General features: G+C 42.5%; 1 protein-coding gene across 3 annotated transcripts in view; it reads right to left on the bottom strand.

The window, feature by feature from the left end:
- Pgant9 (polypeptide N-acetylgalactosaminyltransferase 9) overlaps positions 1 to 25,840 on the bottom strand; it is a 163,563-nt gene that overhangs the window by 12,174 nt on the left and 125,549 nt on the right. For all 3 annotated transcript variants that reach the window (XM_043413884.1, XM_043413882.1, XM_043413883.1), the window contains 7 exons: positions 23,464 to 24,349; positions 22,619 to 22,817; positions 6,070 to 6,239; positions 3,117 to 3,430; positions 1,978 to 2,176; positions 1,219 to 1,388; positions 693 to 821 (listed from right to left, as the gene is read on the bottom strand). In XM_043413884.1, coding sequence (XP_043269819.1) covers positions 693 to 821; positions 1,219 to 1,388; positions 1,978 to 2,176; positions 3,117 to 3,430; positions 6,070 to 6,239; positions 22,619 to 22,817; positions 23,464 to 23,728 — 1,446 coding nt within the window. In that variant the 5' untranslated portion in view covers positions 23,729 to 24,349. The remainder of the gene's footprint in view (positions 1 to 692; positions 822 to 1,218; positions 1,389 to 1,977; positions 2,177 to 3,116; positions 3,431 to 6,069; positions 6,240 to 22,618; positions 22,818 to 23,463; positions 24,350 to 25,840) is intronic.

Here is a 25,840-nt window from a genome sequence, read left to right as displayed (position 1 = left end):
TGAGAAACGAAGATGAAAGGCAACGATAAATACCGGCAGGTAGAGAAAACGTGGAGAGGGAGAATAGAAAAAAGTTTGGAAAAATCCAATGACGAGAGTTAGAAAATGAGAGTTCAGTAAAAACATGAGTTTCGGTAGGTCAGGTGTAGAGCGACGATGAAACAGTTATTTCACGCGCGGCGTTGCTTTACGTCGAGCTCGCGAAAAAATTTTTGATGTACATTCGAGAAAAAAAAAGTCAAACAAAGCAAAATATACTTTTCTCCGGTCCGCGTTTATTCGCAATTTTTTTTCCTCCCGACCGGCACGAATTTTTACAGTTGCAAAAAATGCATGAAAAACTCGTATAGAGTGAATGAAAAAAGGGGCAAATTTCAGCACGGATACCGTCCTTCGTGAAGAATAAACGGAATTCGCATCAATCCTGCATTCCGCCATGTACGAATTCATAGATAATACGAGAACGAGCTAAATGAAAGCCTTCGTGCCATGAGTTGAATACCATGAGATTTTTTTTCCATGGGCGCAGGTATTTTTAAATATCAAAATTTCATTGGAATTTTCATAGAACGGAATTCAATCCTGGTTTCATCAGCTCGGCCCAATCCACGCTTTTCTCGACTTTAAAATTCCACCTGCAACATTGATAAAACAACGTTTTCATAAAAGGTTAAAAATATTCACGTTCTTACCTCGCCGGAAGCAACCGCTTCCCCCGGTATGAAAAGCTCCGGATAAACGTTGTCGAGATACCACTTGAAGGATTTGCAATTGAGCTTTTTCCTTAAGGCTTTCCTGTCGGACACGTCACCGTAATTTCCCTGCAATATTAAAAAATAAAAAGCCTTAACCACCGAACATTCCACGAGGTAATATGAAAAGTTTACAAATTCTGATGCATTTTTCAGAATCGACCGAGCTTGTAGCGACATTTTTATGGAAACCGATTCGTTTTGTTATTCAAGGAGTGCAATCGAATTCATTTTATTACTTTCAACCAAACCCATGAGATTTTTTATGTTAAAAATAAAACCGCTACCATAAAAATACTCGATCCCTTATCTCTGTACATTCTCTACGATATGATTTATTTATTGAATTCGAAAGCACAATAAAAAGGTCGATAACAAAATTTTTCTCCATATTTCGTGGGAATATCGAGTTTGGGAAATGGAATAAAAAGATAAATGAAAACTCAAGTTTGGTATGCATACTCACCTTGTCGTGACCTATTCTCTGATAGTAGTACTTGGCGTACTCGTCCAGCCACACTTCGCTCAGCCTTATGCTGTTCCTCTTGAGCACGTTCACGCCGCTTCGCCACTTGTACGGCGAGCGCTTTCTGAAGATGTGTCCCACGTGTGAGCAAGGCACGATTTCAAGTGTACCTGTATGTGTGTGTTGAGAAAAGAGGTAAGAGACCGAGAGGTAAGAAGAGAGAAAGAGAGAGAGAGAGAGAGAGAGAGAGAGAGAGAAAGAAAGATAGTATGTGGAGGCACATGACGTCAAGGGTTTTCGGAGCAGTTGCTTGTGAATAATAAGCTCTCGGAGAATTTTTCAACTCCGACGCTTCGGAAGCTCACGATTTTCTCGTGGAAAAATTTATGCGAGACATTCCATCTTTCATACGATACATGAAGCTCGAGTCAAAAGTGAAAACCGACCGAAAATTTCTTGCCCTATTGTGACGAATTTAATTTTCAAATATTTTTCGAATACCAGAAAGTATGACTTACGTTGAACGAAAAGAAATCTTACGAGATTCCATTATTTTATTTTATTTTTTTTGAAAAGTTTAAATAGAAATGTTCGTATCCAATCGTATTTCTAGAATTATTTGCGGATGATTCAATGCTTTTCGCCGATGTTTTTCATAAATAGTTTCTCCATCTTACCACGAGTTTTTGTTGCTGAAACATATTTCCTTGACCAGCTGTATGTGAAAAAAGAGCCAAGAGAAACAGAAATAATGCGTACCCCCACACATCCACGTTTTGAAAGAAAGTTCAAGATTCTCGCCACCCCAGATGTCGAAGCCGCTGTCGTAAGTTCCAAGACGCTGGAAGAAAGCACGATCAATGGAAAAAAGACCACCAGCCATGGTCGGCGACCAAACAGGTTCGGCAGAATTCTCGTGCCTCTTTTTCTCACGTTCGGGTACGGCGTGCCAGTTGAACTGATAGATAAACAAAAATTTTTTGATAAATGCGACAGTGAACACGTGCTGAAACGAATAAGGATCAAACTCTATGGGGAACCATTTATAAAGTCTTTGAAAAGGTTGTCGAACGAAGTTTTACTGTAGCACGACCTCTCTGGAATATTGCCGATCGAATCAGAAAAAGTGTAAATATTTTATCGAAATTTCAGCACCAGATAAAATTCTCGAAAATAATGAAAAAAATTATTCATTGAAATATTTATTCTGATTTCCCATGTAAAAGCAGGAACAATCAGTAAGTCATTGTAGCTGACGTAGTTACACTATCAATTTTCACAACTTGTTTTAGAAAAAAAAAGTAGATAACATAAAAGAAGTTTATTGAATCAACGAATCGTGGAGAACAAAATAAAATTCATTGATCCCAACGATACATTGTTCGATCTACCTATTTGCTTTCTAAGTGTGGAGATGCATTCGTTACCACCGAATACCAATTACATATTTTCAACGAATTTACAAAACACGATTAATTAAATAAGTCGTGTAAATATGAACTAGTAATGATCGTAAAATATTTCGTGACATGCGTTTTATCATTTCAAAAAAATTGGAGGCATGAAGAAAAAAATTTGAATAAATGACATAAAATAAAAAGCAGAAAAATTAGATGTATCGAAAAATGTATTTGGGCGACGTAATCACGGGGCCCCGAGTCTGAGAAATGGCATGTATAACTTGAAGTCATCATTTCTCTTTTATAACTTTATTTTTGTAACACTCCAGCCATTTAAGGGATGTTTGAAACGTCGAGAAGCTTATTCATTCCAGAGACTTTCAGGTTCGATAAAACTTCCATTCATAATCGTATGAAAAGTGGGGCTTCATGAGGAAACTGTGTTCAGAAATAAATGTTTGAGGATGAACAAAAAAAATGAGAGAAAAATGTTCTTACCTGGAGATTCCAGTCGAAACCACCAACGTTTACACCGCCAGAATCTCGCCAGTGATATTCGAGCGTCGTATCGTCGATAACATCGATAACAGGGCATACCACGGTTGTTGGATTCCGGGCTATACGATCGACGAGTGGCTCGAGCCATCCCTCGGTGCACTCGCAATGACTATCGAGATACGTGAGAACAGGAGCTGTGGCAGCTTCGGCGCCAAGGAGTCGAGCTCTTATAAGACCCTCGCGTTTCTTCGCTCGTATTATTTTGACTTTCGGATAATTCATCATGTAATCATCCAGTTGACGCTTGAGATGAGCTGAAAATATTCTTCCGCATTATTGACTGCATCACTTTTTCTTCGATAGAAGCAAAAAAAAAGACTCGAAAACTTGTTTTCGAATTCGGAACAAACTCCCCAAAAATTTGTAACAACTTTGTAAAAAATCTGACTCCGAAAATAATGAAGGAAAAAGAGAGCTCGTGAATGTGGAAATTCTGATCGAATAAGTATTCGCGAACCGCCAAAACGGTTGATAATGAAGCGATGAGAGAAGATTCCACGGCGAATCCTCCATGGAGATGTTTTTGTGGGGGCATATGCATTGTTACGGAATGTAGAAAATGAGAAAAAACGTCACCGGTTCGAACATACGGCGAGTTTCGTGTAATAACGTATGAATATTCGTACGAAATTTCGGTATAAAATTCATATCCTGGGAATGGTAGATATGCATAACTGCCGTAAAGTCGGGAGCTGGCAGAGAACGGGAGAAAATGATAGGCAGAGCGTGGAAGAGGGCGGGAAAGAGGAAGACAGAGAAAGGGGACGGTGCGTTAGATGAGAAACGCAGACACGGAGTGTGTGCTCACATAGAACAATGAGAGGCTCGGCTCTGTGTCTCGTCCCATCATGGTGTTCCATTACCCAGTCATGTATCGTTATCTATCCGTTACATGCCGTTCGCTCTCCAACGATTCGATCCTTCCTCTACAGTGATACATCGAACGTGAGCGTCGATTTATCCATAGTTATATAAATTTGGTACAAGGGAGATTCCGTGCTGCTGTTGCCGCTGATATAGCTGAGAGTAGCAAAACCCCTTTTCCAATGGGCTACGAAGCGGCACGTAATGAAAATCATTCTTTATTCAGGCAGTATTACGTGGACGAGTAAAAGAAGACTGGCAGAGAGGCAAAAAAGCTACCCGAAAGCGCTATTGAGTCGGGCGGATCAAGAGATAATGATAAAAATTTTAATATCATCCCTCGTTTTTTGATTAGATAATCGGCTGCGTCGCATTCCCGTGGGATTGGTTACTGCAATGAAGTCCTCATACCGGAAAATTCAAAACTATTCCACTCCTTTTTATTGGGTCATTAGAAAGGACGAACTCGATCAAATAGTTACACCACAAGTGGATTTTTTGTTAACAAAGTTTTATGGAATAATTCATTGAAATTGCATCAGTGCATCAGTGGATCAGTGGAAATTTCTTGATGAGATTCCGAGAATATTCACGAGGCATTATTTCGTTCTTTGAGGGCTCCTGTATGAACTCATCCTGAAATTTATTATGCTCGAAAGAATGTAGCCTTTCGTTTCATAGAGATGAATGAAGAATCCAGTGAGAAGCCGTACAATCATTTATTGATCGCCCTGTACACGTGTCTAAACAAGTAATACGATAAAAAAGCTGAAGAACCAAGAGCCGGACGAGTCTGTAAAAGCCATAGCTAAAAGTTGCCGGTATACGTGTTTATGAAGCTTTTTTCACCATATATATTTAGTTGGCGAGCACAATTCGACGATATGTATAGTAACGACGTTCGTGTAGTTAAAAAAAAACCCGAGTTTTTGTGACCGCGTGCTGTGTAGGGTGTTTTTTACGTCCAGCGTATCAAGTAAATTTATCGGACTTTAAAAACCAGCAGATACGCTTGTTTAATATTTTTTATGTAATAAAAGAGGAGAAAAATAGAGATACGCAGGGGATTGTAAAAAGTAAGAATCGTAGCGTCGCCCTACTGCCAAAAATAGTAACTTTCGTTTATCTTGAAAATTTCAGGGACCAAGGAAAACGGAGGGTAAATCTGAGTTCCTCCAACCGCACCCTCGCACCACGAGTCACTCACTCGTCGTTCGGAAGCATACCCTTGACGCGCGTGTTCGATAATCACCGCACTTATTCTTCACATCGTCGTCCTGCGTGTCTACGAACCTCGAAGCTCAATTGGCTTGTCTGGCTGACACGACTCATCTCGCTCTTCGATCGCTTGTCACTTGATGATTAAACAAATATTTCACGTGTGCGAATATTTTTTCATCTTTTTTTTTTTCATTCGTATTTTTGTATTTATTCATTTTTTCCCATAACAAATCGAATCCTTCGACGAAATATTGGGAAAACGTGAAGGACGCGAAGGTATGGAAAAAGTCATTCTTTTTTGTTCCACCCTTGGAAAAGATTGTCGAGCCAAGCTTTCAGCTTCGTCATCGATTCTCCAACCGGTCGGTCGGCCGCTCTCGCTCGCCTGCTCGCGAGACCGTTCGGTTAATGCCACAGCAAGTAGGTCGCGTTACGGAGGCGCGTGATAGATCGCGATTAATCGATAACACGCGGAAGGGTGGAGACCAGCCGCTGCAACAAATCACCGACACGAGGATCGTTCGGGCATTTGTCTATGTACCGTTACTAGAAAGTCCGGAAAGCGAGAAGCCTCGCGGAGGGTGATGAGCAACGATACATGGGTCGAAGCTATATGTGTGTCCGCGAACGGTTACGACGCTTATGTGCGTCGAGCTACCCTTCCCATGACCCGGAAACAACCTATTTTACTAAATTTATAACCTCTCATCCTTCGACCGTTTCAATTTCTTTCTTTTCTCTGATATTAATATCCTCCGACGTGACGCGACTGTGAGGTTGCATAAATTAACATAATTAATGTACTTACGCATGTCAGAGAAATCGTCCACGAGGATAATCTCTTGAATCAGGTGATCCGGTGATCTGTCGAGAACTGAATGGACTGTTCGTAAAAGTACCGACCACGCCTCGTTGTGAAAGCATATTATCACGGCCGTGGCTGGAAGATCCTTGAGATAACGACCCGGCTCCTTGCACCTGCGAACAAACAAAAACACCGTTTCGTTGATCGATCTGATACACGGAGAAAACTGATTCGTTTTGTGTACTGAGGAATATCCTGTTTTTCAAGAATTTTCAAAGTATTTAGCCATCGATTACAAACGGCATAGTATTTTTTGAATTTTGCTACTTTTCGTCCTCTTGCTTTCGAGTGTTATTCGTCGTGTCAGACTATAGCACTTACTGGTAAGTCGAAATGTATTGTAAACCATAAATTTTGTAAGCATGGTAAATTCTATGATAAATACACGAATATGCACCGAATACGTATATGTGATATTTTGCTATTCGTATAGTTTTTTCAGGGTTTCCCGAGCGCATACTTAACAATATAAACATTTGAAGTGACTGAAAAGATTTTTTACTATGCTTATAGAGAAAAAGACTCTTGAGCCTTTTAAATAAAAGGTATCAATATTGGTCTTTTTACTATGGTGGATAGAACAATTGTTATCACTGCTCTTCGAATTAATGCTGCAATCCAGCACGTTCTCAAAATACTATAGTAGTGTAGAAGAGTATACTCCGTGTAGAAATTTGGGAGTGTTATTAATATTTCGTTGATTTTTTCATGATCGCCAAAATAAAAGGCACTCTCTTAATGTTGCTTACGCGGTATCGATCGGTTCGAATAAACGGATGGCTGCCGACAGAAATGTCGATTAACCCGACGCTCCGCAGAAGTTTCTCTTTAATAGAATAATTCCGTGTCCGGTCAAGCACGTTGTTTTGTTCTATAATAAACGTGGAGCGAGTTGATGACCCGGGGATATAGAGGTATATCAGGAAACAGCGTTCGAGTCTCAGGACTGTCTATCTTCGTTTGGAACGCAGCCCATCACTGCCAATTTCCTATAGTCCATTTAATCATGCAGACGTTATATAGATGCATATAGAGTGAGAATCCTCGGTGAATGGATAATTGCTCTGGGTCCATGCGTATATAGGGAAAGAGAGATCACCCTCGTATCCTGTAGCAGCGGAAGTTGCTTTCGGAACGGCACGCAATACGTTTGTTCTGCACGTTTTCTCATAAATCTATCAGCTCTCGAATTTAGGAGTGTTTCTATGCCATGTTTGAGATAAATTTGTAACGATAAGGGTAAACTCACGTATAAGTTGCCACAGAAACAATGATTGTTCGGTGTAAATGTGACGGAATAACAATCCTCAAAACAGCGAAAAATGGAGGGATTCATGAAGAGAGAGTTAAAACTCAGACAGGACTTTTTTTAATGGTACGAACGGTAGGTAAATCGCTTGAAAAAAGGTCACACGCGAGGCTGTAATAGCTGTCACTTTGTTTCTCTCTTGACTCTATAGAAGCCCGCCCGTTAACGTCAGACGGAGCCAAGTGCGGCATGAAACGAATCGCAAGTAGTACGAGACGAAAATGCTCGGGCGAACGAGAGGTAGGTAATGCGAGAAATCCGTCAGTTTACGATTTATCAGGACAACGGAGTACTGCAACGCCATGGATAACGCGTGTAAATCGTCAACAGCCGGAGTTCTGACGAGACGAAAAAAGGTGCGATGACGCAAAAGGAGAAAAGGGGATTTAGGAAAAGAGAGGCGTTGAGAACGCGGAAAGGGGAATTGGGGGGGGGGGGGGGGAGTGGAATGAAAATATAGGGAGTTTTGAGGGCGAGAGAAAGAGACGTGACAGGAAGGGATATTACCGGATTTGTGGTGGAGCCTGCAGCCGACCAGTCATCCGATGTCGCTACCTGATTTCGATACCTGCTACTCACACCTCCGGTTGCTCTCTTTTGTTGTTCGGGCAAGTGAATATATCGCTGTTGAACGTCAATCGAGCGGAAACGATCGAAACCATCCACCGAGAATTGAACGAACAATTGGAAAAAAAAATGTACACGAAGGCTACCGAGTCTGGCCTATGAACCGCGGTCGACACTCTCCAAACCGATTTTTCCATGGCTCACAGTCATTTGCTTGTATAACTTTGCGAGTGGCTATTATCCCACGTGCTTAACGAGTCGCCTCGGATGTTAGTTTTAACGACTGAGTACGTACACCTTCGTGAATGGTCGAGGCCTCGGCTCCCTTTGGCCTGAAATAAAAAATATGAGGGCGCATGCAACATACGTTGGCCTATTCGTCATCATTCCATATTTATACACTTTGATTTTCTCTCCACTGTCGTGTATAAATATTCACGAGTTCAGCGTGCACCTACAGACTGAATAAAAGGAAGCGTGTTACTAAACTTGTTATTCGCTATCTCTCACATTGCAGCCACTTCTGAAACAGCAACGGGTGAATTTTTTTCCCTCCATATATTAGCCCGCGATGCTAACTCGGGCGAGAACGATTCATAAAAAGAGACTTGGAATAAAGAACCGGGGAACAACGTGCACGACAACACTTTTTTTCTTTACAGCGCATATCTCCTTTTGCGCTTATCCGTTTTTGACAAATTGAATGATTCGCTCACTCGATTTATTCTCCGCCTCCAGAATACCAAGAAAGGATATCCTCGAGCGCGGCTGAAAACGAACGAGTTCGAAGACCCGGAGTGACGAGCAAAAAAAATCGAGTCCGCTCGATATCTCCGGAAGGCAACGCCGCTACATTCGGCGCTTTTCTCAGCTTTGTATAACTCGAACAAAAGGGTGTCTGCCTGCTCCCTCGTTTCTTAACTCCGCCTCGTTCTTACTTCCCTTTTATTTTTCTCCTTTATTTCACGTTTCGCTATTGCCCCGGCGTACATCTCGCTTCTCGTTTATCGTCATCATAACCTAGCGCCTGATATAGTCCCTTTTCCCTTCCTGCACAGTTCCACGATGTCACTCTTTTCCTCGGATCATATAACCTCTTTACGATTTGCAGAAAAGTTAACCCCATCGTTCCCCCCGCGCGCGCGCGCGCGGTATATCGCCTAGGAGAAAAAAGAATCTCGATTTTTTATGACTCGCTCATGCTCAGCCTCAACTTCCGCCTTCCGATAACACCAGCATACTTTTTTTCCTCTCAAATCGAGACAAATGTCGGACTTGGAGATTTCCACCGGAATATTTGCTTGCTCTAACTGGAAAATGGAGCGTCGGATATGAGCCCAGCAATTCAATTAGCTGCTCGCAAGCCCGGAACCTCCAAACGACGAATCCGTTTTGCACGCTCGGTACTACCGTCACTATATACTACACATTATACGATCCGCCCCGGTATTCCGATTACTCTACTGCCGGTGTTGCACCTTGGGGAACAGTTAAGGTCCGGCAATTGCCAGACGACACACCGGCGGATTGGGATCTCACCTTTTGCCGGACTGCATGCATCATAATACAGGACCATACCGCCGTCTGTATGTAACTCGAACACACGTTCCCTGGACCATAGATTATCATTTTGAGCTTTGTTTTTTAACGTTCTGACACAAATGCGTCGTGGGAAATCGAAAATGATGAAAATCACAGAGCCGAGGATTCTTTGAGAAGGAAAAATCCACTAATTTTGATCTGTAGAAAACATGGATAGAATTAATTTTTATTTTATTTTCATAGAAGATGGAAATGATGATCGTTTCCGCACACCAGAGAAATGATATCCTCGTTACGGTTATGGCGCCTCCGTTATTTCCGTAACTCCAAGAGACGCTGGAAACGGTCTTATACTTGAGCAAAGAGCCGGGCTCGGGTCGCGGCAATGCGATAGCGAAGGATTAACTAGTTACGAAAGTTTTCACAAACTTCTCTTTCGCCTTGCCCGAACGAGGCGAAACTTCCAGCCGAGTTGTCAGAATAGATTTCGGTCGCGGGGATCACCGCATTAGTTTTCAATCTGCGCTCGCGGTGACGGGGTCGGATCCATTTTGTGTGTCTTCTCTTTCAATAATTATTTTCTTAATGGCTCTCTTCGTATACAGCGCATGAGGGACAAAAATATATTTTTGTCACGGTCCAGTTGGGGACAAGTAACTTTACGATACTGCAGATAAAGAAGCAAGAATAACGTGTAAACGGAGCTTGAAAAAAGATCGCTTTGAGAGAACGCAATGGCGAGTGAGAAGATACAGCCGGTGACGCTAGGATGATGGACAGCGTTTGCTTGTAATGAGTAAACACCCATTTCGCCCTTGTACCCGTTCTCAAGCATCCCTTATACCAATTTGCTCCTCCGGCAAACGTGAATTCGAGGGAGTAACGTTTCAGCAAACTGTGCTCTATACCATTGGGAGCAACTTCGGACTCCTTACCCGAATGGATAATAGTTGCGGTTGAGATTACATTATCTCAAGAACGTTCGCACTATTTACTGAGAAGAATACAGCAGCTTGATGTATAGCCCCGCCTTGTTAAACTCAGCAGAACCGACGTAGTGTCTGCTTTCCGTGCACACTGAAAAAGGTTGATCTTCATTTTGTCTGAGGGAGTGCACTTTTCTTTGAATCAGGCTAAACAAACGACTAAAGTCGATATTCGTTTTCCTTATCGGCATGTTCGGGTTAGACTCTTTCACTGTAACGAATTCCTCCAATAAAATTCTATCCGCAACAAGAACAACGTTGACAATTCACTGTTCGGAAAAGGTGAGTCTTCATGTGAAAATATACAAAATATATTTGTCAGTTTGTTTCAAGTTTTTTTGAGAACAAGCTACTCCGCGTGGTCTTCGGAATGAACGAGAGCCGAAACTTTTTCCAGGATAGTCCTGTGATGCATCTGGACACACGTCCCAAGAGTAAGGCAGTCGTGAGACAAGAATTTCCTTTCCGTCAGAAGGATATGTCGCATCGTTTGAAGAAAACTTGTCAAGTCGTGCTATAATAACAACTCCCAACGTAATTATCGGCGTAGGAAGACAATAGGGCTCGTTAGTAGCTGCAAAACTATTGCAGCATGAAAGCGGACCAGACAGTTATGCGTGGAAAGAGGAGTCAGCCTCTGGGGGTTGTAGGAAGATGTCTTGCACGTATCTCAGAGGCTTCTTCGTATCTCGCAGGAGCAGTATTACTTCCTGTTTGGGTAAGAGCCAAGTTTCTGGCTGCTTATTGGGCGACTGTTTTCCCAACTATCTGAAGGATCGGCATCATTACTGCTAACCCAGTATATCACAGCGTCTCTGTAGCCGGCTTTCATGGATTTTTTTCTACTATATGAGGTGAACCACGTTATTACTAGCCTGGGGGAATCAGCGATGTAACCGAATCGAATTTTTATCATCCTAGGAAGAATGCCGACGGAGTCTGCTCCTGTTTATTCGCTCCCTTTTATACGGGAATGAAAGTTGAGTTGGTAGATTCACGATTGGCCGAATGTCCAAAGGCAATACTTTGGCAGGACAGTCACGTAAGTGGGGAGACGAAAAATCGGCGATTTCAGCAGCACCGGGAGGGCAATTCCGGGAGGGCGTTCGAGTTTAGCCAGTGCATATGAGAAAGCATAAATCTTACGTTTACATGAGCCCCGTCAAGCGGTGACATAAATAAGAACCCCTTTGAACGTGGCTACTTAAAACAGTCAGGCAAAGTCTATAATTACGGACCACTCGAGCATTATAGCTGGTCCACCTGGTCATAAACCACCCGACGCAAAGTCTGCACGCGCTTGGACAATTTCCTTCGCCCACTTATATGCAATATACTAATACGCCAACGGAATATGGCATTAAAAGGAGCTGAAAAACAGTTTGCGGATGGGAGAGATGAACGGAAGGAGAAAAACAATTTTGGCACAATAGGGAAACGCGAGCGGAGAGGAGTACATTGGACAGTCGTGGATCTCGGGGCTCCACGGGCGCACACATTGTCCATGAATTAATTGGTCTCGCCTTGTGATTAGTTAGGTCTCTCCTGCGCCCAGAATTATGGCGATCCGGGACGGGAAGAGAGACGTGATTAATAACCCAACGTTGCCAACTTTTGCGAAAGCGGAAGATTAATTTCGCGAAGGCCACGAGAACGAAATGTGCGACAGATAGGGGCGAGAAGAGGGTGTACGTGAGCCAAAGGGACGGACGTACAACGTGATAGGCGCATCAAGCCTCTGTATAGAACAACAAGTTTTAATATAGAGCAGGGATAACGGTTTGTGTCTTTGTGGGCGAACGGAGAGACTCGGGATATATTCGAAAGGGTACAATGTTCTCTTGATGCTCTTGGAAAATCCTTCACCATCTCTTCCTCACGGGATTTCGTATAATGGCTTTTGTCTCCTGTTCGTAAATGCGTACAGCTCGGAACTGCATGGTGATGAGTGCAGCTGGTCCTACACACCGAATCCACATGCTTCCATCTCTCGGCCACAGATTGCACTTTTACAAGGACACAAGATCGACCAGTACGAGCCGATAACACGTTGCCCACTTTCTAACCGAAGTGTCCGGTATCGAATTCCCAATTGTACACGATATTACACCCCAGAGAGATAGAACGATACAGGCAAGCAATAAAATTTACGATATGTCCTTTTCCGCTCACCGCTGGGAGAGTGCGTATTCGCTATATCGAGCTGTAATATCAACGAACTCCATTTCAATTCCCGATTCGATCCACGTGTGCCCTCGCTGCCTTCCTATCTACCCACCACATTTCAGTATGCTCAACAAAATTTTCACCTTCCAAATCGCGAGGTTAATTATTTCACTCCGCACTCTTGATGCCCAACGGTGGTGTGTGTTGCCCTCGATGACGTTGTTCCAATCCAGTGACCCCACCGGCACTCACAAATGACAACAGTGAGGCAGCACGTTGTGGCAGCGATATTTAATTACCATATGCATCATACTACTCTACGTACAGAGAACGTTACATTGTTACAGTGTTATGTCGTTGTCCAGGGGAAACCAGGAACAGCCTTTTAATCACAAGTCGGACGAACTCGACAAATTCAGCATTGTGTACATGCTCCATTCAACTAAACAAACAGTAATGAAGCCATATAGTATATTGTGGGATATTTGTAACGGATGGCGAATCGCATTGACTGCAATTCATACGATCACGTATCATATATACGTTCAAAATCTACTTTGTAGTCGATTTAAGAGACTCGAACTTGCCAGTAGAGACAAATTAATTCGCTCAACGTACCACCGAATCTTTCGCGAAAGTTCTTTGGTTCACTGGTATCGATACCGGAAACCTTTTTCATCATTCAATCATTAAATAAGCGTGTCTCTGAGAAACTTGCGGAGAATCTTTTTAAAGCCTGGGTATAATGGACAAAACGAGGACTGGAGCTCTAACTTTTTAAACTTTGACCAACTTTCAACATTATATATTCACTTGCGTTAGTTTCCATAAATTTATTAATGCTACTATTCAAGGAGTCAGTTTACGTGAAACGAAATTTTGTACGGTACTTTTGGAATTCAACGTTCACCCAACCCGCTTGTTAATGTCAGAATGAGATGTCGGTTTATATGAAAATTGGAGAATTCATGGAAACATCCCTAATTAGCGAAAAACGCGGTTTCGAGCCTTCCGAGAATTTGTAGTTATAGAACTCCAGATACCTGGAAAATTGAGCAAACTTCAACATGGGTGCATGCTTCCCGGATACTATAATTCCGCCCTTAGCGCTATGCCAGATCATTTTCGCATCGTGAAGGGCCTGTCTATGTCAAATATCGGATTACAGTCGAGAAACGTCATCGAAAATTGTGCGGATGTGCGTTCATGCGAGCATCCGATAAACTGACATTTACAGCCTCCGGTTAACTCATTAGCATGGTGATTTGTGCTCCTGTCTTTTTGTTTTTTCAGTGTTTCCCGAGTCACGAGAGACAGCGATTTATTTTCAAGCTGGCGAGGCGATTCCGAGAGCCGGAGCTCGGAGCCATAACACGGAAGCCAAGCGTTATGGGGTTTTCTTCCGCGATCTGAAAGCGGGTATCCGGAAACCCCATTTACATCCGGGAATGAAGATACGCTACTTTCATTTCTACATCATTACTATTTGCGTCATTGTTAAGGGGATAGTGGCCAAGAACGAGGCAACCGAAAATCCCTCGTCTCATTGACCTGGTCTCTAATGAGCGCACATACGAGTACTTCAGCTCAAGGGGGCTTCTTTACTCAAAACCGCGCCCTTATTTTTTCCGGCCCACCTGCAAGATGCAACTCCGAGGGAAGCTTCTACGGTACAGTTCGGAGAAAAAATATTGTTTCGTTGCGTTCCAGCTTCCCATTCGATATTGAATCTTTCGAACATTTGTGGACCTATATCAATATCAATTTTCACTGATTTCATTGAGAAGCTTCAGATAAACAAGTGACGAGTGAGATTATGTTCTCGTGAATGAAAAAATGTCTCTAGTTTCATTGACAATGAGGGCCCTGTCGGAGCACCCTGAAAATTCGTTGAATAGTACTTTTAACAAGGAAATTTGTCCACGAATCGACTACCGTATTCAGTGGATCTTTCTTGATTTCTCGTTGATCGTGAATCTGCTCGAGAACTCGAAATCCAGCTTGAAATATTTGACTGGGTGAGTTCCGTTAGCGATTGCATCCTCGTACGCTCATTTATAGCATAGCGAAGGAAATTGTTTTCTATTGGGGGAATGAATTGCAGGGGAATGTTAGCAAAGACGGAAGCTCACTCGTCGCTCGCACTTGAAAGTATGCAACGTCAAGAACAGAAGCATGCAGCAGCATGAGCGCTGTGAAAAGTTCTTCTGCCACTGTGCTGTATAAAGCTACGGTGTATCTTTGTGTAATTAAAACCGGAGGTGTTGAAAAACACGCAGTGTCGGTCGTGGGGATGCGAAGGTGCACAAGGAAAGTTAGTCCCCCTTGAGGCTGGCAACTACGTATAGAAAGACGCGCCATGTACAAATATACGTGGCATATGTGCAGACGAAACGCGCACCTCGGTTTGCTGATGGCAGACACCAAACGAACTTCAAATTCAATCGAATTTTCCTGTTTTGAATGTTGTCGAAAATAGATTGAAGATGAGGCAAATATTTTTTCGCTGTTTTTCCAAGGTTGTCTTGAACTTCTAATACGTACAGACGAAGCTACCGTAGCTGTTCTTCGAGGAACTTTTCTCTATGTCGAAAAAACCCCGGAGGGCCTTCGTGCCTTTGCTATCTCTTTGATATTTCAGATCGAAGAGAGCTCGCGCGGTTATCATTTTCTCTCGTATTTTACGACAGTTTTCGCATAACCTATAAAGCTTTCGTGAGTATTCGCGATGTTTCCGAAAAAAAAACAAAGAGCACTGTGAAAGCAAAGGAAACGCAGAAACTTCGTGCCCGTATATACACGAATGAGAGACTTTTTTCCCATAGCTACTGCTTATACCAACATTCAAGAAATATTTGTTATTCAAAGCACTGTGCAAAAAGCTCCAATTTGTTTGAGTTACGTTCAAAGAGCACCGTCGAAAAAAGTCACGTTTGAAATATGCTTTGCTGTCATTCAGCTAATCAGTGAATGTACTCAACGTGAATTTTTGTCTCCTTCATTATCCTCGTCCTTTTCTTTTATTCCAGAGGATAATCGTCCATGAAAAGGATCTCGTTTATCTTTTCTTTCAAGCCGGGGATGAGAAAATGTCGGTTCCTCGTTCCGTTAGCCTGAAGCTCTTGACTTTTCAGCCGTTGCCATTAGCCAGTCGTCTCTTTGTGTTTAACTATTTAATTTTATGTTCCGAACAATGGGAGATTATTTTTTAAAATACAAACACAAGATATAAGAGCGCACGTTTTTTCCTTCGTCTCACAACGCAAATTATTTCCCACTGGCTTTTATTAGCCAATACACACATACTTATTTGAAATAAAAGTATTTTGCATTGTTTGTGCATTTAGAAGGATCCACACGAAGCATTGCATCTACCAGTGCTTAGTAAGACCGTATAATGTACGCGCGATAAAACCTAATCGACTCGAACGTTTCCGCAAACTTTCGTCATGACTATATGCGTGTGTATGCCAAGTACAAGAAGAGAAAGAAAGGCTGGATGCTTCGCGATAACTGTGAGCGAAAACTACTTCCTCCCTCGGAATTACACGACCAGAGATAGAAAGGGAAGAACAAGAATAAGAAAAGGGAAGACAGGACAGTCGGAGAAGGCAAGAGATTGAGAGGGAAGAAAATAAGGGAGAGGGAGTGGTGGGGGCAAAGGTATTGAGAGGTGGAGGAGTAATTTTCGTTGAAACGAGCCAAGACATTACGCAGGCCCGCGATTCCAAACGTTTGCCAACTTTTCTCCACTCTTGTTAGTCAAACGAAAATAATAAAAAAAACGCCAAGAGACTCTCCTCGAGAGTACTTCGAAAAACCCATTTGCCCTCTTCTCGTACCTAATTTGCACAACCTTAGGAAAGTGTGAGTTGTGGCTTCTTTCATTTCATTCTCACCACAGCTCGTACCGATTCGTCAACTGTTCGAACTTATTTCGGTTTGTTTGGGCTTCTTCAGGCTTGTTTGACCCTATTTGGGCTTGTTTAGGCTTGTTGAAGTTAGATCGAAATGTTTGGGATTGTTTAGGCTCGTTCGAACAATGGACGAATCCGTACGAGATCGATTAAGAAAGGAATGAAACCAAAAAAATCAGTTTTCATACCTGGAAACCCTACTTTGTAGGAAATCGTTCAAAAGGCTTCCTTTTATTTTAAAACACTTTTCAGCAAGGTTACATTATGGATGACAACATTCGTGAGATGACGCGCGTAAAATCAATGATCCCTGGTCGAAGCATTGTTAAGTCCTTTCATGTTCTATGCCCACCAGTTCGTCTAATTGTAACAAAGTTATTGTACATAGTTTAAGAAGATCACGTTTCGAATTTCGCTCTGTATATCTATTTACCTAATGCGTGCTTCATTGCGGAAGGAACACATAGTAGAGACGCGGTTTCACGACTCGCAACGTTTAATGGGGTGCGTCGATAAATTATGGAAGTCAGGCAAGTGTAAGCCTGACGAAGTATGAATCTGTGTAATAATACTCTCGCGCTTTCCTGCGTCTACCGTACTAAGGAAGTTCCGCTCCTACTTCGGGGAACGCGAGAGGCGCCGGGGGTGCACAAGCTTAAGTATGGACTAGCCGCGATCCTAACAACCTGATTCTTTTATCTTTCCCTTACCAATTTGAAGGAAACTTAAGCATTGTTCATGTCGAAAAGTAGGTGGTCAATCTTCGTGTAAATTTTGCAGCTGCATGCGGAAAGTGTTTGAGGGGATGCTATAAAAGTTTTAAAGATCTGCAATCGTTTTGAGATTGAAGCAGAACTTCCTTAGCCGGCGGGACGTTTTAAGACCGCCACGAGTTGTAAATATTCCGAATGTTCCGAAATTTGAAGGTTCTCACACGACACTTTGCGAATGTTTCAAAAAAAGGCATGGAAAATATGCTGAAGAGGATGAGAAAATGAAGGTGAAAAATTCATCCGACCGGGCGAGATTCTCAAACACCCTTGGGAATGACGAATCTTCACGATTACGCGCAACTCGATCGTTTTTTCATATTTAAAGAAGCTCCCCGGAACAGCAATGTTAATGAGCTTTTGGAAGTTTGGAAAGTTTCAACCCGAGAATTTTTTCTGCTCGTCTTGGTCGGGAGGAGGAAAGGACAGAGGTTATCTGAAGAATTATGGGCTTAGCGCGTGTTACCGGATATTGATAGATTCCTGCTCAATAGAATCGGACATAATTAACGAGGAAGTTTATCCCCGATTTTCTGTTCTTCGCTCAAGTACTCACGATATTTTAATTGACTTGTCCGATTTGTTCCACGTGATACCTCATTTGGATTATGACCATTTTCGGTCGAATCTCGAAACGAAAAAGTTACGATGGTAAAATAAAACGTCGCAGAAATTTCAATATCAATGATGCTCGTAACTTTTTCAAGAGTTGGATGAAAAGTTGAGGATTAACAAAAGCGGAGTGTCCGAGTCCGACGGGAATTTGAATGAATAGCGAATTAATTACGATTTTTTCTACGAGTCGTTTTTTCTTTCTTCAATTCAGAAAATAATATATGCAGTACGAGATTGGTGAGATACACAAGCGAGTTTGTTGGAGCGTACATAAGTGCAGAGAAACTTGTCGAGAGAAGCGGTAAAATTGCACACGTATGCAGTTTGTTCCGGGCGTCGACGTCTCAGGGTTGGATTACGAGAGTGGATACTGTGTTGGTATCCTCTCAGGGCTATACACGGATGCTGATTTTCTCGCTTCCTCCGGGTTCATTCTCGCCACGGTCTGAGGCACACAAGATTTCACGACTGCTCGAGCTCCATTGTCGCACACGCCCGAGCGGCTTAATTGGACGTACGGTACACCCGGCAATGTAAATCTCGGGCTCTCGCGCGCCACGAGATAATACTAATTAGACGTTGGGTGGATTAATACCGCGAAGACTCGAAACCCCTTGAGACATACCGAAGCGTAAAAGTCCAGACGATTTTATGTACTGTTTTCGTCGAATGTACTTCATTTGTAAAATAACCCCTCGGATGATTAATTAAGCAAGTACTCTGACGCTCCACCCCGTCAACATTTGTTCGTTGAGTGCGGTGTCGAGCTAATAAGAAATAAAGCATTCCCGAAGTCTCGAGAGCTCGGATACATCGATTTCGTGTTTAAGATTGTCTTCTCCTTTTCACTCCTTCTTCTATATTCCGCTTAGTCAGCTTGAAAAATCCCTTCGAGTATGCTCTTTCGTCTTACGAGGGTTAGAATCCGGAATTAGAAGCTCCCTTTTATCGTCAAATTCCTCCTAAGGCTTCCTTATATGTATACACATTTAACAAGATCGCGTATATGTATTCAATGACGATTCGCCTACGTGCTTCGCGGTTCCTCGGTCACGGGGATCAGAACGGTATCCCGATGTCGATTCCTCTTATCCGATCCTTTGAAGGATCCATGAAAGCGACGTACCAGCAAGAGTCTCTGCTTCACCGAGTCGACAAAATCACGATAAGAGTGAGAGAGACGGAGAGAAGCGGATATCCGTTTCCACTCGTGAGCAATCCTTCCTCTCAACGTATCCTCATACCTCTTCGTTACACACACTGTGTATCCAGGGTCTTTCAGACCCCTTATGTATTCTGTTAGTACTGTTTTTCTACCTCTTCATCCGACGTGAAATCATCTTTCTGCTTACCCTCGTGTCGTTATCGTTCGTCAAACATGACGCGTGAGAAATCCAGTTGGATATTCAATTTATAAAAATATCGGATCTAATCTGTAACTAGCGAAACGTGCTGCGTCCATTTTCCGATTCGTTGAAAAATTAATGTGAATCGGAGGGCACCGGGGGTCGATAATACGAATACAAAATAAACTTCCGAATGGACTCGTCCCTCGGAATCCTTGTGCACGATTCCTCCGGAAAACTCGGTGCACATGTAACACCGTCAAATCAATATACAACAAGATTCTCCTGTTCCATTTACTACGAGCGGAAAGGCTCTCTCGGCGTTTACGTCTGTCTGACTGCATGGTATATCACCTCGTAAATACCGAAGCGTAGAAGTTTGTGCCAAATCGGGAACAAGGCACGATCAGACGCTATAGCTCGGTGCAGACGCGATGAAAGTACTGACTTATCGTTAACGAGACTACGAGACACCTCTTCGTTCTTCATCTCACTCGAGAATCTACTCTCCGCTTTATAGTTATATAAATAATAACCGTAAAATAAGTTTTCCCAGATTCCTCCAAACTACGACGATTCGTGCGGACTGATTTGCTCCGAACCCTCAAGTTTTGTGGTCCTGTATTTCGCACTTGCCCCCCTTTCTCCTTCCAACTTCCCCTCGAACTGGCACTCACGTCCACTTTAACGACATGTCATGTCGTCAGACTCTGTTCTGCCATTCCAAGTACAACTATCGACATCGCCAACCGTTCACAGTGGATTCCGAAGGAATGAGGCCTTATATCAAAAGCATGCATCTTCACAACGAATTTTTGAAAGTTTTCATAAAATAACTAAATCAAAAAGAATTAAATTGCGACTAGGAACTACAATAATACTGGATTATTGACTCAGCATTTCAGCAGAGTGTTTGAAGTGTAGAAATTAATTTTGAACACATGCTTTGCGACTCTAAGTAGTAATGCCTCGACATAGTCAGACGGGCGATTTGTCTCTAGCGATATCCACGATGCCACATCGTGTCGTGGTAAAATGATTAATTTTGGATTCTTCCTCACCGTTATTCTTCATAGGAAAATGAACTCGTTATTCGAACCAGAATGAATTATAAAAAATGTAAGTTTATTATTCATGATTTATTTCCTGTTCGGGACTGGTCAAAGAAAATCGATTTTGCCATGAATATATCGAAGGATCAGCTGTCATTGTGACACTTCGATCGAAACGAGGTAACTTTCAATAGTAATTTAACTTGAACTCTACCACGGTGGCCAGCAACGTTCAGCGTCATAGTGAAAACTGCAATTTTATACGTCACTCGTGAAGTTTGGATGAAAGGAGTCTTCAGTTCTCAAATGGAACGCGAAAAATCGAGCGAAAAATAATTTTATGCTTTGATAAGGTTTCGAAGGTTTTTTTAAATGTTCTCCCTAGCGGCTGTTAGTGCCCTAGCAGACGTACGTGTCAAAAGTAATGCATTTGTTTTGTTCGTCAAATTGTTTCATCGTCATGCAACACTCGAGCCTTGAACAAAGTGAGAAATCCCTGCGGAGGATGCGCAACCGCCACTCCAAGGCTTCGAGGCACGATGGCACTCGAACAACCGTCGGGGTGTGCAGTAATACGATAATTGGCCCCCGCCCCGCAAGGGTGTACGCGTAGCGGTACGTGAAAGAGCATCTTATTAAACCAAGCGTTTCGAGCATTTGCATATTTAAATTTGCATTCTCGGTTTTGCAGCAAGTGGATCCATAGCCCCGAGGCATTATACGGGCTTGCTCTCGTATCGCGTTCTCCACTGCTCGAGGGTGGTTTCAAATCGTACTTGAGCATCAAAGAGACTAGAGTATTAAAGTCGCTTCCCCACGACTCTATTGACGTTGGGTACTTCCGAGAGCAAATTCAAAAGGTATTTATTGACTCTGAATGCTACAAAATTATATATTATCCTTCCAGCTTCCGGCCAAAGCTCTTTAATGGATAGAATCAAATGAGGATCCGAGTAGCCTGCGACAGTTGCCACATTCGAGGATCTGTTATCAGATGATCGATCTTCGAGAGTCCGATTCAAATGAAAAATTGGAGAAATGTATAAAAGTTAAATCAGCTGATGAATGAGAAAAATATGTACGATGCTTCGGAAGTCGATAATAATTCGAGCGATTGAAATCACTGTCACTCGAGTGGAAATCATTTTCACTCGGTATCTGTTTCGCGCCCCGTATTGAGAATCTCGGAAATTCGTGCAAGTGACGAGAATCCAACGAGGCAAATTGAGCGACAATGTATACAGGATGAAATTAACTTGCGAACAAGTCTCAAAAGCTGGAGACACTGATCGCGCGAATTCTCAAGTTTCCGGTCCGCGATTTGTGATATTGGCGGAGAGCTCAGACGGGCGTCACATGCACGTGACAAATACTGCGATATTCTCGATTATATACCGTTAGTTAATACGACACGGAGGAATGAAGAGGGAAAGCGAGAGGGAGGAAAAGAGACGGAGAGAGGGCGCGCAGTTAAGAGCGGTCTCTCATGTCAGCGACAACAGGCGCAACCGCGAGAACTTCGCCCACCTGTCCTGATAATGTCGGTTAATATCATGTAAATTGTAATTAACATTCATGGGCTTAATTCGGGGATCGTGGTGCACGTTCGCACCCTCTTCCCCGCCCTCCCTCGTTCTCTGGCTCTCTTGCCGTGCTACCTTTGTCTCTCGGCATGGTGAAAACTTTCAGGCCTGAAATTTACGATCGCACGGTAGTGGGCGAGCAAAACATATTTCGAGCGCACACAGAGATCGCGCGGAGCAACAACATCTCGGGGAGTAACATCGGTACACGACTCACCTGTACATAAACCAGGTATGCAAAAAAACTGCATCGCTCCTACCGAAATGATATACTATTTTTTATTATTATTTTCGTACGTTATTTTCATACAAGAAAGTTGTTTCCGGTGGAGAATGGAATATTTGGCGAACCGAGGGACATAAAAGCGAGGGCAAAAATGAGCAATGGCAAAGATGAACCGCACGGTGGCTCGTAATGTGGAAAAGTTAATTAAAATGTACACGGTTAGAAATGGAGAAGGGAATGCTAAACTACTAATAAGGTTCGTAAAATGAATGCAGGTGAAGCGCTTTTTTCTTTCTGCTGATGATTATTAAAAAATAGATTCCATCCTGAAATTCGTTGGGTTTATTTGGTTTTTCAGGATTCATCATTCCTCATCCAATTTCTCATATGCCAACAAAGATTGGAAAACTCACCATTGATCACGCGGATCCGGAAGTGTTCGGTGGATGGAAATCAGGTCACTGACATACTGATTGAAAGCATTGTTCAGCCACCCATCGTCGACGAGTTTTTTCGTCTCTGCTGTCAGATTGGTTGGAAGAACAACGGGTTTTCCCATTTCACCGGGTGCCGCTTCTTCGGGATCTTTTGGCGCAGCAAGAACCCCACCACCTTCGAATAAGAATTCAGCAAATTTTTTATTTAACGTATTTTTCATGGATACCGAGTGGAGCACAGGGCATTTTCTGGGAAATTCAAAACTCTATTACGATTTTCACAAAACCAAGGTCATTTTTTCGGTAACAAAAATGTAACTTATCTAGAGCTCAACATCAAAATTTCAACTACGCGTTGTTTGTTCAGTAAGATAAAAGCAATTCTGACTGTTTTTAGTTTCCGTTGGACGCGAACTAAAAATTTACTACGAGTCCACAAAGCTCCAATTTGCTTCGGAGAAGCTTGATTAGTGTGTTTTGTTCAAATTTCGTTTTTGCTCTTTCTGACATTTTATGGGCTTTTACGAGAATATTTCTCAATTCCGTTTTTTTCCTCTCACTAATGTCGACAATTTCATCAACATTTTTATACGACACGTTGGGGCAACTTGACCAATTCTCTCCTGAATAATTTCTGTTCAGTTCGATTCATTAAATGAATCCACAAACCGACCTCACGAGCAACGTTATCGGTTTGAATGAATATGTTTTTCACGGATGATTCAACTAGCAAATCGGTAGCTTTTAAACAGTCCAAAATACACTTAATTTGGAGTTGACGAAAATATTCATGCTAAACGAACGGGAGATCGGTGACTCACCTTGTTCTGGTCCAGCCTGATTGATTTTCGGTTTGCTCTGAGCGTTGCTAGGTGTTTCCCGTTTAGGGGCTAAAAATGGTGGTACGAAACCATTGGCTACTTGAGGCGCAACAGCGACACCTGAGGGGGCCAAGCCAGTCTGGACATCGTTGGCCGAAGCACGGTCTTCCGTGTAAAGAAGGAAGCAAACGGTGAGCCAAACGGCCGCTGCCAAAACTGCCACTTTCACCCACAGAGATCTTCGTCTCGGAAATGCCATTATCATTTTGATGATTAATCTTGTCGTTTCGGGGGGGGGAAAAAAAAATGTATTTCCCGATGATTGAAAAAGTGTCTGAAGCTTGGTGGCTTGTAATGTCACTCGTTTCGTCGATATGTCAATTGTGACAGACGAGCCAATATTTTTCCGTTACCTCAACAACATTTTTTCAAAATACTGCTCCGGAGTCAGTCAGTCTCTCATTAATGATGATGGTGATTATTATTATTATTGTTATTATTGATATTGAATCAGTATCCGTTCCGTTGAATTGAGGCCATTAACGCTTCGTCAATCAGAAAATAACGTGAATAAACACAGCATTGGAATCTCGAGATGTAGAGATTTTCATGAGACCGTCGTTCGCGGAGTTCAAATATCTGGATATGTTTGCAAACCACATTGATATAAATTATTTACGAGCAGCCGTTCATTTAATTCATACGATCATCGTCATACCGGATGACCCAAATTTGTCTTTCGCTCGTACGAACTCCCAAAATCGATCGCAATTGCTTCTTCGAATGATATGAGCCAATATATTATTTAATCGAACTGGAACCTCTGAGATACGTGTGACATCGCGATTGCAGATTCGTTTTCCCTCGAGTCAGCGGCTCGGAATTTCTGTAACAGACAAAGAAATAACGATGCCGTGAGAAAAATAAAAAATTGTTCGAATATTTGGTGCCTCATCAGCTGTGCATGGCATTCATCAAATGATAGCTCGTGTTTTATTTTTGCGGTGTGTGTAGTCACGTCCCTTACCGTCCTGGCTTTTGTGTGTGTGTGTGTGTGTGTTTCTGGTGAATTCCTCATTTTGGAAATTCCATATTGTATGGCCGTGTGGGAAAGGTTCTCATTAAGATTCGTGAGTCGTTCGAGCAGACGAGATCCAGAATTTTAATGATGATTCGTTCGTCGTACCTCCGTCTTTCGCTGTTTCGTTTCATATCTGTTTTGCGAACGGATGAATATACGTACGAACGTTACGCAGCGCGACTCGCGGTGCTGCATGAGGAAATGAGATGAGCGATCAATTTCCTCATTATACTGCATCCATAGAGTAGCGATATTACGAAATGTGAAACATCATTCTCTTCCCGAAAGGTTTCCAAATAAATCCCCTTCCCCCGGATCGAAATTTTAAACCAGACGCGATGAGAAAATTGATAGAGAATGCAAGTGAAAAAAAATCCTCCCTTTCAAATCCCCGTTCAATCGATTCTTTATAATTGATTCTTGTACCGTTTCACAAACAGAAATGCTCTGTTATTATCGACGAAAAAAGTTTCATATAGGTCGAAATAAGTTACGTGTTGAGAATATAAGAGTAAAAATAACGTGAAGAAAATAACGAAGCAAAGAAATGTAGCCTTCGCGTATCTATTTTCGCTGCGATTATTTTTGTACCTCGGGGAAATCGTTTCATAGTAACCACAAGCATTACGGGAAATTCAATCGCCTCTTACAGAGGATCTCGTGACGTGAACGTTTCTCAACTATATAAAGACCAGAGTAATATTATCTAAACGCACAGACGAGAGTTTGTATGTGTTAAAAAGTGGAATTGAGAATGGACTCATCGAAAAAAATACTCGGTACATAGCGGAGGCCGATTGTACGGGAGAAAAGCAAAGCCAGAAAGACATCGAGAGAACGAGAAGGAGCTTCTCCTCGCGGGCCAAATAGAGAATCCCATCTGTTGGTAAAATACACACGCGCGTGTGTGTAAAACGTTGCACGAGAGTCAGGGGCACTTTAATCGTGAAAAGGATTGAGGTGAGCTTTCCTGCGCGAGCGCGGAACGAGTCTTCCGGTACGAGTAGCTGTGACGTATTTCGTCTCTTGGCCTCTTTCTACCGTTTTATACATATCTCCGTCTCGGTGGATGCGAATACGAGCAATTTGTCCAGTACGTATGTTGCATACGATGAATATATATACGTATAATGTACACAAGCATTCGGTATTAAACGTCTGGTTCGTGCTGCAAGTTCCAGCGTTTCATAATGCCGTTGAAAACGTTTCCGTATATTCTTTCCTAAGGAGATATCGTCAAAAGATAATTTCAACTCGCTGCGCGATACCCGAAAATACAGAGTGCAATGAGAGGAG

This window comes from Venturia canescens, chromosome 3 (genome assembly GCF_019457755.1).
Source record: "Venturia canescens isolate UGA chromosome 3, ASM1945775v1, whole genome shotgun sequence".
NCBI lineage: Eukaryota > Metazoa > Arthropoda > Insecta > Hymenoptera > Ichneumonidae > Venturia > Venturia canescens.
This window is presented reverse-complemented; position numbering and strand designations above follow the sequence as displayed.